The sequence below is a fragment of the Coccinella septempunctata genome, chromosome 7, assembly GCF_907165205.1.
Source record: "Coccinella septempunctata chromosome 7, icCocSept1.1, whole genome shotgun sequence".
Taxonomy (NCBI): domain Eukaryota; kingdom Metazoa; phylum Arthropoda; class Insecta; order Coleoptera; family Coccinellidae; genus Coccinella; species Coccinella septempunctata.
The window spans coordinates 12,904,738-12,920,885 of record NC_058195.1 but is presented as its reverse complement, the minus strand read 5'-3'; the positions used below and the strand labels follow the sequence as shown (position 1 = coordinate 12,920,885).

Sequence of the window (16,148 nt, the reverse complement as noted above, 5' to 3'; positions counted from 1 at the left end):
TTATTCGAATATTTCTGACGCTTCAGTGAAACATATACCTACTACAAGTTGAAACAATTTAAATTTAATAAAATAATAAATAAATGAGATACTAAAATACTGCACACCAAATAGGAGGATCTATATTGCTTTTTCATTGATCATCTTATAATAATATCCAACTATTAGCACCTGTTGATTGATTGATTGATGTATGTTCAAAGAATCCTGTTGATCACCTGTCGATCATGTATCATTATAACAGCCAAAATGGTGCGCAAATCAAATCTTGTGTTTTTATTGAAATGCCCTACAAACCAAAACAAAAAACGAAGAGGACTTCATTTATAGGAACGAGTAAACAGGTTTATACCTGTTCCCTCGTTATTGAAGTCGAGGGCTATTGTAGGTAATTTCCTGATTATTTTTGATTATTTTCAAAACGAATAGAGGAAAAAAAATTAAAATAATAGAAATGCTTGGTGAGCATAATTGTGCATACATTATTGTTATTCCGTGATTTTTGTTTTTTATTTCTGTGAAAATTGAAATTATATTCAATTGAGATACTTATTTACTTGTCACATATGGACAGAATATGACTTTTTTTATTTTATTGAGAATAAATAAGTTAATAATAAATATATGAAATGAATTATTGAATGAAGAGATAAAAATAATAATAAAATGGTCTTATTCATTCTAACCTCAGTGAAGTCAAGTAAGAGAGAATAAAGAGTAAATAAATTCATGAGCAAATGAATAAATGAAAAAACAAATAAATACTGGAAGATATACATCGATATAAACTTCAAAAATATTATTGGCTGAATCATTAACCCAATTTGGAATTGAAAAGAGTATTGGGGATTAAGAAATATATTTGAAACCTGTTGTTTTGGACAGCGTAGGGCATCATCTCCTTCAAGCATCGACGGTGAAAATATATAAGGTGATTGAAAACTAAAGAAAACACAAAACTACACGTGTGACAAAAATCTCGAACAACTCACAGTCTCACAACCTACTTTCATGTAATAATTAATGATAATGGAGTTCTTTCCACCAAATTTTAAGAAAACAGCATTTAAATGAAATCATTAAGATTTATTAAAGCAGGTACATTATTGAAAAATGTATTATTTCAAATAAATACTCAGTTTTTGAGTACTGACTAGATTAGTTCTGTTGTTTTTTCTCCAGCAAAACTCTCGACTCCTCATCTAGAAAAAACACGAAAATTTAAAGAATATGCATTTAAAATTTTACAATTTTGACATTACCTTCCTTATCGTCTAAATCATCGTAATCTTGAACTTCACCAGATGCTCTCAGCATGAAGAAGATGGTTCCTACAGAAGCCACAAACGCTGATATGAGGAAAGCATATCCCCACTGCGTAGCACTTGCCTGAAAATTATTAACTTTTATGTATGTAAATAAAAATTAGTATATAAAAGGAACTATCTATGTACTATGAGGGAATAAAAAGTGTTTTCATCATCATCGATAATATGGAGTGATAAACCTTTTATGGCTGTTTGTAGTTTGTACCGTCTTATTCAAGGCAGGCTAAACGTTAAGTCATACTCATTTCAGTGATTTCTTTGGTAACTGCTATAGGAATTGGAGAAATAAGAAAGCCTTAATCTTAATTCTCTTAATACATTGTTATAATGCTTTCAGTTTGATTTGTTGCATTGTTTTCCACAAGAGACTTCTCGTTATTGACTGAATATTCTAATTCCCATTCTGATTCTGACGGAAATTTATACAGAGTGGGTCAATAAAAACTATGTCACCACTTATAGATACCCTTCTGATTTGTTAAACGTTTCTAAATACTTCAATCCACCTACCTGATTTGTCACCATAAACTGAACAATCAGCAAAGGAACGAATGAGACTATAGTCGAGCTTATACCTCCTACACCAAATAGACATCCTGAGAAGTTGGGGCTGAGATCATTGTAGTTGATGTTGTAACCGGAGAAACTGGCGTTTAAGCAGATCATTTCGAAGAAAATACACGCTAAAGCTAAGTATCTGTTCAGATGGAAAACAGCCAGTAGAACCAAGAAAAATGAAGATCCATAGGCGGCTGAGAATAAATAAATAAGTAAATATTAGTGCTTTTTACTTTAATCCTGGCATTTTGTTCCTTGGATGGATAGAAGTAACTGAGTTTTTTTTTAAGATTATTTTATAATTATTATAAATTGTATTAAAATAATGAGGAAATCGTCAACAAGTAGAGAATAATTATAGTAGTAGAGAATATTCTAGGTACCTCTACTAGGATTAGGATACTTGAAATTTTCATGCTTACCGAGACCATTGCATATCTTTCTGCAAATACCCGTACTCAGATAATGATTATTGATCACATATTGTGAGGAAGTACTGACAATGAATGTGAATAAATATGCTACCAAATAAGTGATCGCCATGAATATGCCCGCCTGTAAAATAAAATCATTGCCTTATAATCCAGGGAACTTGGGTTACATGCTTACAGACGAGACATCAAATCCAAGGACTCTGTTGATATATGTCGGGAATTCTGTAGTTGACAATCTTATAGTCCATACAATACCAATATGAGATATCCAAGTTGACCAAGTTGGTACTGATTTCATGATCTTTGACCAAGGTATCTTCTGCAAAAAAGATTTCATTTTCATTCGCCTGTACAAGGTGATCTGGTTGAAATAATCCAGATCGTTTTTTCCTACTGAGGCTATTTTACCCTGAATTTATTGATATAGGGTTTTTTTTAATGCTGACTAAGCTCTCAATTAGAAAGGTATTTCAATTCTTCAATGTCAAAATGTATTTACGAGACCTATTTGAAATATGAGTGCAATAAATAGTGTATTTCATTAGGGGTATCTTTTCAGAGACCAATACAACTAATACAAGAAATGTAGGTCAGTTTTAATTGAAAGTTACGTTCAAAAATAATGATATATACTGGGTGGTTCTTTTGGCGAAAAACCCCCTTATCGTTTCAATGTGTAATCCCAATAATAAATATGATGGTTTAACCTTTGTAGTTAAGGTCTGTCCTCTCTTTATATATTCCAATTCTGCCTGTGAAATGCTTCGGTGTTCATCAGGAGTGTTGCATCCAAGAACTATCATGAATATACTCCATATTAAACCCATTACTCCATAAAGATAAAATGCTGATGGCCATCCCCACCAAGAACTGGAAAGGTATCCTGTTAATTCTGTGGCGAATACTGTTCCAAGAGTTTTACCTGAAAATTACCAAAAAAAAAGATGAATACATATAAAAAAATTAACAACCAATTATATAATGCAATTAAACATAATAACAAACAAACCTAAAAAATTGAGATTGGTCCCACTGATAACTTACTTGCGAAAATAAACGTCCCAATTGGCGTCCTCTCAGGAACTGGCGCCCATTTGCTGACAAAATCAGATAACATTGGCAATACCACACCTTGAAAAAGGCCTATCGTGAACAAACAGAAGATCATAGCAAGCGAGCCAAATTTCACGACTAAGGCAGGCAGCCATATCGAGAACAGGGAACACACAATCATCGATACTACCATGAACCATTTAAAGCCATATTTTCTTGTCAGAGGTCCACCGATCAATTGGGTGGGTGCAAATCCCCAGTAGTAGGAGCTTAATACTAAACTTTGGTCTGCCCAGTCAGTGAAAGCCTTGAAAAATAAATGTTGAATTTATACATTCAGTCAAACGTCAAAAAGGGGACTATTTTCACAGGCTGTCCCAAATTGGAAGGACTAGGGCGAAACAGTCAGTTTGCCAGTTGATGAATCAACTTGATTCTGCGTAAAAATAGTGCCTATTGAAGATTCAAGTTTTAGATCTCTTACTACAAAGACAAAAAAGTTGTGTGAACTTTTCGAAATCGTCAAGTTTGTGCTATGATTTTAAAAACGAAGCATTGTAGGAGGCTACATTTTTCACTATTCCTTGCTTCTCTGGCTGAGTTTCACAGACTTATTGAGCTACTTAAAATCACCAACTGCTTAAGATCTATTCAATCTTGTTGAAGTGACAAATGCCTTATAACTAGCAATTTGATCAAAGTTTGCCATCTCAGCGAATGTGTAGTTTTATCGTTTCCGATTGTTCATTTTAGAATTTAATCATTATCTTCACATCATGTCTTGTTATTCGTCATGTTTGACCTTTTTGATTTTTTGATAAATTATTTCATTCATTTTTTCATTGACTTGAGGATATTTCTACACAGATTAGCGGTTAATTTGATTAATTGAATAACTGTATATAGGGAAAGTGTTGATAAATTAAAGATAGTCCTCACTAGGACCTTGGAATGATCATGTCACGTGACAGTCAGATCGAGAATACACAATATGTCCCTACAAACTACAAAATACGTTATGTACAAAATTTTACTCACAGGTACTTTTGGATTTGGACTTGTTCCAGGATCAGTCATAGCTACTATGGCTATTGGTGCTGCCATATTGAGGATGTACATGATGACCACCATAAAAAAAATCAGTGCTATCTGTCCATGGCGAACGCCGATTCCATAAACTATAATTTTAGATGGTTTCCTCATTTTAACAACATAAACTTAACAAAAATTATTATTTATGTACTCAATTGTGTATACATATTTAAACTGGAACATTGGAATCAATGGTCACATGTCAAGTGGGACAAAAAAAATTATCTTGAAATATAGACTGAATGATTCCTTCTTAATACAATATTCAACATATAAAACATGTGTTATAAGTTTCCTTCGATTGGGAATTTTTGAAGGAATATTTTACCTGAACTATTTGTTGTAAAAAAATTTCAGATTTATTTCATATGGAAATTGTGTCAATATTAAAATTCTGCAAACCTGGTAAATCAGAGTCCATGTTTCAGAGGGTTCTTGATTTGGCTGCACTATTAAACAACGATTATTCTTACATATCCTTCGCCAACATAAATAATCTTAACGACTGATTAAAATTCAATATTTCCATAATCAGTTCAATTTCCATTTTCCTCTAACGAATTCATGTGGGAGAGGAAAATGATCGTTTTAAAATATAGATAAGAAACATTGTTCTCCTACGATTCATAGAGGTAATGCATTAATTTACCGCTAATCATGGCACCACTCCTTGAAATAACTCTATCAGAAATGTTTACTTTCAGCATCGAATATATCATTCGATTAAATCAATAAAATAATTCTCACGAATATTGACTATCAGTCACTCAGTTTTGTATCCATTATTATATACAGTTTTATTTTATATTTATAATTTATGTTTTTTTCAAAAATTTTTTCGACGTTGATCTGAAAAAATTCACTAATTCATTTGCTAATTTTTATGGTGATTAGCTATTGAATCTCCTAATTCCAAAGTCCAACTAAAGGAAGGTTTTGTATTGATTGATTAAAAAAAAATAACCAAACCATAAGATGATTTTAGGTAATATCTCGGGTAATATTTATTACACTAATATTAAAATTATAAAATCATTCACTTATGTGTCCCTCTCTTATAAACTGATTTTCTTTTCGGTTATAACAGAATAACAGGCATGAGACGTGAAACAAAACAAACAATTATATATTTTTTCCATCCGAAAGCGTTTTTTTTTCTCAACGTCAGCTTGTCTAATATTTATTACTCGATGGTATGCGAAAAGTTCTTTTCATTCGTAAATTGTGCCTCTTATTATATCAAATTGTAGTTAGATTGATAAAATATGTAATAGGTATACGATATAAGTGATAAAATGAGAAACATAATGATTATAATAAGGATAAATTGAGATGCATACCACCCGCCGATATGAATATCGACAAGTGTTACGATCTAAATTGAACTAGCCAATTTGCCATCGTCAAGGCCCCAAATGGAGCACGCCCCATCGAAGAAAAGCAGATGCTGACCATGGTTTCGGTCTCATTTGACCTCATCAGAGCAACATAGCATTTTTCTCCGATGGAGAACGTTTGGAATTGATGGAACCTTATTTATAATATTGGGGCGTTGACGATGGCAACTTGGCTAGTTCAATTCAGATCGTAACACTTGTCGATATTCATATCGGCGGGTGGTATGCATCTGAATTTATCCTTATTATTGTATTCATTGTCTTTAGGCGTGATCATTCTATCATAATGATTATGTTTCATTTCTGATAGTTTCAACAGCTTCCCTAGCATGCCCTCCTTTCTATTTTTTAATCTTTTAATTCCAATTGATGAAATTTCGAAATTAATGATCTGCAACTTCAATAAGTCTTACATTCTCCTACCAAATGAAAAAACTTCACAAATTTTATTCGAAATATATAACTACAGTTCTTAGTTCACAATTATAAACATATCATAGAAACTAACATTCCTCTCTTAGAATTTAATGGAAAGAAAAAGGTACTTCCAGAATTTACTCTGATTCGCTCTCTGATCGAACGTCTTCGTGTTGTACAGCTTTTGGTGCCTCTTGTTGCTGTTCAGTTTCATTTAATGCTTCTACTGAAAACGAAAGCCTGATTATTTTCTTCACCGATATTGATCCCTCTACCTTTCAAGTCAGCTTTTCCGTAGGTTTTTTTGTTGGTTACAGGATTTTCCATTAGATATTCTGTTTCTCCAATATCTTTTTTAGTCTCAACTTGATCTGCAATTGTTCAGAAAGAAATTATAACCAAAATCAACAAGTCTTTATATTAAGACTTGGGTACTTACTGCAAATTTCTTCATTTGAATCCCATTCTTGAATTTCACGAGAGGAGTAGAAGAAGAAAGCTGTATTAGACAAAACCAATACAGCTGCAGTCAACCAAAACATAATGGACCATTGAAACCTATCTGTCTGGAAAATATGTTATATTCGTAAAAGGTCAACTCCTATATATGGCTATTTATTTATTTATTTAATACAAAAAGGCTTAGCCCAAATACAGTATTCACCTCTTAGAAACTACAAATACTTCGATACAGATCAACAAAAGTAAAAGAATCAATGCAGTTGTTTTTTTTTCATTTTATTTAATTTTTTTCTTTTTTTTTAATTGAGAGTATTCTTGAGATCTTGCTTCAGATTACTGAGTGATATATTGAAAAAGTCCAAGTCAATGCAAATGTTATGGTATGGCTATGAAAACAAAAGAATTGGACTAGCAAAGAGCTAGGTTGATGTTTGAGTTAGGCTTTACTCTTGAGCTCAAATAGGATCGCTATATACACTCGTTTGATGACTTCACATACTTTGTGATTTACTCTTAACCTACATATTTGCTACTCCAATTTAATTATAAATATGGAAATTACCTGATCCGTGACGATGAGTTGTTTCAGAAGAGCAGGAATCAAAGTTGTAATAGTACCTATGAAACCACCAATGTGGGTTATCATGCTCCTGTCATGCAAAATATCATTGTAGTTCAACATGAAGCCCCAAAAACTGGCGGTTAATGCGGAGAAAATGGCGTTGATGAAAAATATGACCCAACGAGGATCTGATAAGAAGCCTAGTATGATGAGACAAACTGCTGCCAAATATGACGCTGAAAAATTATGTTTAACCAATGATTGCATGATAGATATTGGACAAGTCTTACCGATGCTTTGGGCAACTTTGCGTGTGAAATTCAACGATAATATTTTGCTACCTATAAGGTAGCATGTAACACCACTAATGATGAAGCTGAAGAGCCAGGACGTGAAATAGGCATCACCTACAATATCTCCATCCTAAAATGATGAAAAAGTGTAACTACACTCGCTCTCAACTGGCTTATCAAAAAACTTTGTCCTTAACTTAATCCCTGTTGATGTGTTTAGGGTGACTATTTTAAAGGTCATTTCAATCTGAGAATCGAAGTTTACTTGCTTTTCAGATCAATTTACAATTATTATATGAATGCTGTTTTGAACGAAATTTATGTCACTTATTCCTTATTACTAAAAGTTGACACCCTGATAGTTGGGGAGCCCAAGAGGGAAATTCGGGATTCACTCGAGCATGTCAGATTGATATAAGTGGAGATATCTTGGACCCTGTAGCTAGACTACCAAAAATTAGACCAGTATATAGGGGGAATTGTCTAGGACAGTCTTGTAAGATTAAGATATATGTGGTTAATTACATGATGAAAAGTATATATTCTCTTAATCTGACAATTTGAGCATGACGAAAATGTAAGGGAGTGCGCCAAAGTTTCAAAAAAAAACGTCACTTGAACATTCTCGGCTTTTTTTCCTATTTTGAAGCTAATGATTCAAGAATAACGGAAAAAATATAATCTGACAGTTTCAGCAAGCCGAAACAATAAAAATTGGCCATAAAGGTCACAAAGATCAGATTTAGTGAATAACCTCCTCTCCTGGGCTTCGAATTGTTTTCGCATTCATTATTAAGAACATAACATTCTCTACAAATTTCGTCCAAAGCAGTTTTTTCTACGTCCAAACGTTTTTGAGAACTGAAGCGATGAATGTACCTTCATTAGACTGGGATTCTACTTTGACCTTGCCCTTTCGCATGTACGGCTAAGCTCCTCTCTCTCATCATCCTCTAGCTCGAAAACGGTTTAGAGTATGTAAAATTGCAAAAGTTGTATGAATTTTATGACCTACAACTTTCATAATAAATACAGAAACGATTAGAGTTATAGGATGGGAGATATTTAGAAAATGCATTGTTATCATCTTATTCAAACTGTCAGATTAATGGGTCAACACGTCTGTAACACCGAGATTAACCATCTGTATGAAAATCTGACACGTTTCAGTATGTAGGTACCAGTTACGTTTTTTTTTTTGGATTTTCAAAGGACCGCTGTGACGAATTGTCAGTCTCTTGAGAAGTAGTTTTCTTTGTTTCCAATTAGGTAACATATCCTTTAAGAATCGGACATCTTGAAAACATTTTTTTTACAATTTCCAACTGTTCCACCACGCAAACTGTCAGATTAACATGAATTTATTATCAGAGACACGTAGACATCTATAGAGTATCTTAATCTGACACGCTCGAGTATGTACACCTGACAATTTTTCTTACATCTTTGAAAACCTGCAGACGCTTTCCCCACCGCTGAAAGTGCATAGAGTCATCATCATCAGATACCCCGAGCAGTGGGTAAGTGTGCGCAGTGCGTATATCTCAAATATGCAATTTATGAAAGAGGGGTTCATTAGGGTGAAGCAAGGGCGCAGAATCGCCATATTAGTTTTTCATAGGAGTGCGCCGTGCCACGTTTCTTTAACTTTTTATTTGCAATCAATCAAATTCACTAGTTTTCTTGTTAATTTTTAGCATCTCTGCACATTCTGCCAGGTCCAAGTTCCGAGTCACTCAGTGTTAAACAATATTTTATTCGATCATGGGCATATTAATCTAAATATATAATAAAAAATTTCAGGTTCTCTTAGCTGCTCAACTCTATAAGAACGTCAATTCAAATTTTGAATGGGGAAAGTGTGCGCGGGTAAGTGTGCGCGGGTAAGTGTGCGCATAGATTCATTATATGGGCATTAGTTCAGTGAGGAATAAATTATGACATTATTGGTTTTCTTGGTTAAGACTCGATCAAGTTTGTCCTATTTGTTCAAAAAAATTTGAAGAGCCACCAAGAGGGGAATGTATCAAGTGTTGTGTTCACCAAGAATTGTGGCACGAACAATAATGCACTGCTTGTAAAAAGGCGCTTCTGTATTGACAATAAACAGCATTTCTCTAATATTGTAACATTTTGATGACATTATTTTGTAATTTGTTTTTATTGTGTGGTTCACTAAGCACTGCGTTCACTTACCCCGTGAGGGTGCGCACACTTACCCGCAATACGGGGCATGTGAACGCACTCCGACTTTCCCTATTAAATTCTTTTTTGCGGAAAGAAAACGTTTTTGTTTGTTTGCTTTTTGATGTTTTCTTATAGATTAGAAAACTCTCTATCTTATGAATATATTTTAATCTTCCTAGCTTCAACAATTGAAACAGGGTATGGCTTGAAAGGCAAAAGTGCGCACAGTTGCCCCGAATGACTCTACAACCTTTTTTTCTTTCTACCACCTAATCTTCAAAATGCATTAGGTATCCACGACGCTCGAGTAAATCCCGATTTAGCATCGTGGGCTCTCCAACTATGGTAGACAAATGAGTTATTTGCTCTATTGTATCATTGAAATATTAAGGAGATGAAAATTAATTTATCCAGAACAACTTTTGGCCGTAGGTTTTTTTTCTGGTTAGAAGCCCATACAAAAGACTTACCTCCTCAATTTTGAAACTCAGAACACCAAACAGATAACTGGGGATTTCTGCAGTCATTACCCAAAGTGCCCAGAAGGTACCAGCATGTGCTGCAAATATGGCTAAAAGCCCAGGAGAATCGAAAAGTTTCTTCCAAGGAACCTACAAGGAAAAAGCAGACTACATTGATCAAAATTCGCATTGTAATTCGAATTAAGTAACCTCTTCTCCTATAGTTGAGTGCATCTGAAACGGAATCGATCAAATCTTCAATTTTGTAGGTAAATTCAAGAAAAAATGTTACACCAACCTTCTTTTTAACCTTTTGATCTGACATGATGAAATCTCTCTCCTCTGTTGAAATATTATTGCTGGTTTCTGGCGCATTTCTTCCGAAATTGATCATGACGTAGGACCACAAGAAACCCATGATTCCGAAAAAATAATACGCGAAAGTCCAGCCCAAAAATGTGGTCGAAATCCAGGCTGTTATCTTGGTAGAAAGAGCAGCAGCCAGTACATTGGCTGCAAATTATATTCTTTTTGAAATTCATGCGGCCAATGAACGATGAAACTTCTCAAACAGACACAGTTTTCGAAACTGAAGGAATAAAAATAGCTACAATACCTACCAGCAAACATAAAAGATCCTATAGAACTTCTTTCGGACGTGGGCACCCATCTGGACAAATAATCGGGTATGACCGGCAAGGAAAACCCTTGGCTCGCACCTTGCAGCATCAAGCACAATATCAAGCCTTGTGATCCGAAAAATTGAGTGAGTACAGGCAGAATGAAGCAGAAAATGGAGCAAAGAAACATCGAAAAAGGCATCACGAAATGATAACCGTAATATTCGGATATACAACTCCCGAACAATTGAGTAACAGCATATCCAGCTTGGGTAGACACCAGGATCAAACTTTGGTCCGTCCAGTTAGGAAAAGACTGCAAAATGTATCAATACAATTAATTAAACAAAGGAGCGAAGATAAAAAATCTTGTATAAAAATATCAGGGACACTTGAGATCAAATCTGAACATCTCTAACTTATACAGGGTGAGTCAGTATAAGACATAAAAATTTGTTATGTAGGCGAGTAATTTCCATCAATAGATGCTCAGCAAAACTGGGTGTCAAAATCATGAAATTAAAAAAACTTTGTACGGAATCATTCTTTTAAGCTTCTGGTTTGTAGTTTGATGAAGAAAACCATCTGAACACCAAGTTCTAACTCTTATTCTGATTACGCTCCGATCAAGGGAAGCAGTTTGAAAGAGGTACTACATAAATACCATAGGAAGAAACCGCTAATTCGAAACCTCAGACGTTTTCAAGTGAATAGACAAATTTTTTATCAGTTAACTGATAGGATTGGTATCTGTTGGGAGTACAAAGTACTCCTCGCCTTTTTTAAGGTTAACAGGTCATTCATTTCAGAACAAAATGTATGAACAGATCATTCAAATTATTCTCCATCGCTGGCTTCTAATTTTTTTCACCTCCTAGGCACTTTTTTGAATTCATATCGAAAAAATGCCTGGTCCTTTGAGGCGATCCAATTTTGACTATTATGGGTAAGACATTAACTCTTACCTCTTTCGGAACCTCGGAAATTTGCTGTCATTTTCAAATCGTGCTCTCAAAATAACATTACATGTATCAAAACGTGGAAGAAAATTTAATGGATATGCATTAATTTAATTTTTTCGAGCTGGACTCCAATACTTCAAAAACGATTATACAAGAATCTCTGAGAAGAATCTATGAAATTTGATGCTAATATATTGTACGCTATCTAACACTCTTGCATTTCGTTTCCTGGTAGATGGCGCAAGAGTACTATTAATACTTAAGCCTCTACTAAAATTCAAATGGTCAGTGAATTATTTGCCACAATCATGTTGGGTTTGTGTTGCTCTGATGAGTCCGAATAAGACCGAAACCATGGTCAGAACCTACTCTTCTTTGATGGAAAGGTCTTTCCGTTAGTTCCTAGTTTGACTTGGATTGAAACATTTGCTAATATCGATGGGTGATATGCCCATTGTTATATAATAAAGAATGTTTTGAATGGAGGGTAAAACATCAATGAACTTAAGGAAAATATTGGGTGCTACGAAGTTCTTCACTTTCTATTTGTCCAGTAGAAAAACTTTTCTTACCAATCAATTTTTATTTTCTCACCGTAATTCCAACATCCGCTGCATACTGAGGATGCGTGATAGGTATTATGGCAATTGGTAAAGCCATATTCATACCAACGAATATGGCAGCCATAGAAAATTGCAGCAGAATTTGAACATGCCGTTGACCTAACCCATATCCTTTCGAAGAAAAGTCTTGAAATTATAAACAGAAAATGAATATTTCAGGAATTACCTGGTATGGCCTTATTTGGTTTTTGCTCTATGAGTCTCGAAGCAACCTCAAAGTACCTCATGTTTCTTGGTGGCGTTCGATAGCTTCAAGTCAATAATTCATACCACCAGTATTACCTGATCAAGGAAGAGGAATATAATTATTACCTTATCACCCAAACCGACAAACTGATTATAGCAGTGATGCAAGTGAATTAAAAATTTGGTGATAATTAATATTACATCGTTTCGCAGGAATATCGGAGAAGTGCATTGATATGAATTGAGCATAGTTATAAAAGCCTAGGATAGGAGTTTATTTCAATTCAATTTTTAAAAATTGATCTCCATTAATATGATATATTATTTCCAACAGAATTTGATATCCTATGGGATGTACAATAGTCATATACTTCTACTTGTGTCGATTATACATCCTGTATGTAATTCCCTATAGGATATATTAAATACAGTGAGGTTTGGACATTTTCTAGATATACGATTAATAATTGTATACCAGAGTTATAATACGCATGCGCACAGTTCGTTAAAACGGCAAAAAGATGAACGCGAAACGGTTATTTTGGCAAACGCGCTGGCGTCACGTGATTTTCATCTATACCAATATGTTGAATTCCCGAAAACCGAGCCGAAAACCCAAATTTTCGAATCTTTCGCTCAAAAGCTGACTTATTTTACAGTCACTAGGCTCATGCTAGGCACACAATCAGTGTTCTGATTGAAATTCATCAGACGTAGTGCAAGTAGAATGACAATGCATTTGATACATTTTTTGCAAGGTTCATTTACCTACGTAGCTAAGCCTCTGGATGGAGTAATAAACTGCAGCGAGCAGAAACATGTTGAAAATAAGGAAAGAGAAGGGAAGTGTATGCCCTTATTAATGCTTTCAATCACTCTTCTGATTGAAATTCATCAGTAGAAGTGCAAGTAGAATGACAATGCATTGATGATGCAGTTTTTTTTGCAAGGCTCTATTTACCTACCTAGCTACGTCTCTGGATGGACTAATATAAACTGCTGCGAGCAGAAACATATTGATAATAAGGAAGGGATACCCTTGATGTTTTCCATCAGTGTTCTGATTGAAATTCATCAGACGCAGTGCAAGTAGAATAACAATGCATTGATGATACATTTTTTTGCAAGGTTCATTTACCTACATAGCTACGCCTCTGGATGGAGTAATAAACTGCTGCAAGCAGAAACATGTTGAAAATAAGGAAAGAGAAGGGAAGGGTATGCCCTTAATGCTGTCAATCACTGGTCTGATTGAAATTCATCAGTAGCAGTGCAAGTATAGATGCAGTGCAAGTAGACAAATGCATTGATGATGTAGGTTTTTTTGCAAGGCTCCTATTTACCTACCTATATAGCTACGCCTCTGGATGAAGTAATAAGCTGCTGCGAGCAGAAACATATTGAAAATAAGAAAAGGTATTCCCCTGTTGTTTTACATCAGTGTTCTGATTGAAATTCATCAGTAGCAGTGCAAGTAGAATGACAATGCATTGATGATACAGGTTTTTTTGCGATAAAACTCTATTTTTCTACCTAGCTACGCCTCTGGATGGAGTAATAAACTGCCGCGAGCAGAAACATGTTGAAAATAAAGGAAAAGAAGGGAAGGTAAACCCTTAATGCTTTCAATTAGTATTTTGATTGAATTCAATCAGACGGAGTGCAAGTAGCATTGTCATGCATTGATGATGCTGTTTTTTGTAAGGCTCTATTTATCTCTCTTCATAAACTTTTTAGGGTTTTCACTCCCAATCTCTGAAACAAAATCAATTAAAAATGAAATCAACGATTTGCTCCTGCGTAAATTCTTGCACTAATTTGTCAGGAGCAAATTAACTAAAAAAATTGTTGCCTGACAATGAACTCAAAATAAATAACGTTGAAATTATAATTCTTCGTAACGTTTCGGAGTCTATATCAGACTCCTTCATCAGACGGAAAAATCTACTTTTGAGAATCTTCTGAATTGTCGCTTTTTGTCTGACATTAATTGTCAACACACAGAAACAGAGACTGCACAGAAACGTTGATTCATTTAATTTTGAAATTACCGGATGACAGTTCCTTCTTTAGTAAATTGATCCAAATATGATTTATTCCTATCGAACAATTTGCCAAATTATTATCTTGATCTAATAGAATACACGTAGACTCTTTAATTTTTCGTTTAAAATGGTCTGGTTCTGTCATTAAAATTTTAGTGTTGTCCCAATCCATCATGTGGTCTCCCGTATTAGAACAAATGTGATCTGCGATTTGTGATCGATTAATTTCTCTATTTTTAATATTATTTTTATGTTCGCGTTTTCTTATTTCCAGAGGTCTGGACGTTTCACCTGTATAAGTTTTACCACAAATACAGGGTATGTTGTAAATACAATTTTTTGATTTTTGTTTTTCGTTCAAAGGTTTAGTTTTTGTTAATATAGATCTTAAATCATTTTGCGTTTTAAAAACAGTTCGTATGTTGAACTTCGAACCGATTCTTTTTATTTTTTCTGAAAGACCATTAACATAAGGAATTACATTCAACAAATTTGGTTGTTCTTGACGGTTTGTTGGTTGTTCCTGATCATTATTACGATTTTGGTTAGTCATTTTTCTCTCTAAATTTAATATTGTTTTTTCAATAAAATTTTTTGGGTATTGATTATCCCTAAGAAAATGTTTAATGAAGATCACATTTGTTCTAATACGGGAGACCACATGATGGATTGGGACAACACTAAAATTTTAATGACAGAACCAGACCATTTTAAACGAAAAATTAAAGAGTCTACGTGTATTCTATTAGATCAAGATAATAATTTGGCAAATTGTTCGATAGGAATAAATCATATTTGGATCAATTGACTAAAGAAGGAACTGTCATCCGGTAATTTCAAAATTAAATGAATCAACGTTTCTGTGCAGTCTCTGTTTCTGTGTGTTGACAATTAAGCCATATTTTGGCGATTAAGCGTCTTAATCGATGTCTTAAAGCGTCTTTAAGCGTGACGTCATTAATTTTTTAGTCGCAAAAATAGAATATCGCTGATGGTTGAGTCATCTGTCGTTGTCATTTGACAGCGAATCGAATTGTGAATTTTTCAATTTCTGTTCTTTGGCTATTATTTGAAAAATATTTATTTATTCTAAATGATAATACAGAAACTGCATTATTGGCAATAAAAGCACCCTTCCCTAGTAGGAATTCAAATCAAATTCGATATAAACAACATATTCTCTCTTCTTCTTTATATTACCTCTTTCCGCTTAAGACGACACAGGCCAGAGACAAAATGACTCTATGACACAGGCGCTCTCCACAGACCGCCAGGTTCCGCTTAAAGCGTCTTAAAGACTGACGTCATGACTTATTCGCTCGAATAGCACCGCTTAAAGACGCTTCACGCGTCTTAATCGCGAAAATATGGCTTTAATGTCAGACAAAAAGCGACCATAGAAAGCGACAATTCAGAAGATTCTCAAAAGTAGATTTTTCCGTCTGATGAAGGAGTCTGATATAGACTC

The 16,148-nt window shown here is 34.3% G+C and overlaps 1 protein-coding gene across 1 annotated transcript; it reads right to left on the bottom strand.

Moving 5' to 3' along the window:
• Window positions 1-1,065: 1,065 nt before the first annotated feature.
• Window positions 1,066-12,720, bottom strand: LOC123316807. Its single transcript, XM_044903042.1, has 20 exons — window positions 12,616-12,720; window positions 12,421-12,560; window positions 10,865-11,180; window positions 10,543-10,757; window positions 10,455-10,478; window positions 10,254-10,394; window positions 7,594-7,726; window positions 7,304-7,539; window positions 6,719-6,845; window positions 6,555-6,650; window positions 6,421-6,502; window positions 6,371-6,378; window positions 4,412-4,590; window positions 3,365-3,680; window positions 3,028-3,242; window positions 2,496-2,639; window positions 2,309-2,441; window positions 1,839-2,080; window positions 1,263-1,389; window positions 1,066-1,202 (listed from the first exon to the last, which is right to left on the bottom strand). The coding sequence occupies exons 1-20, from the start codon at window positions 12,674-12,676 to the stop codon at window positions 1,159-1,161; spliced, it is 2,979 nt and encodes a 992-aa protein (XP_044758977.1). The 5' UTR covers window positions 12,677-12,720; the 3' UTR covers window positions 1,066-1,158.
• Between the last annotated feature and the right edge of the window lie 3,428 nt (window positions 12,721-16,148).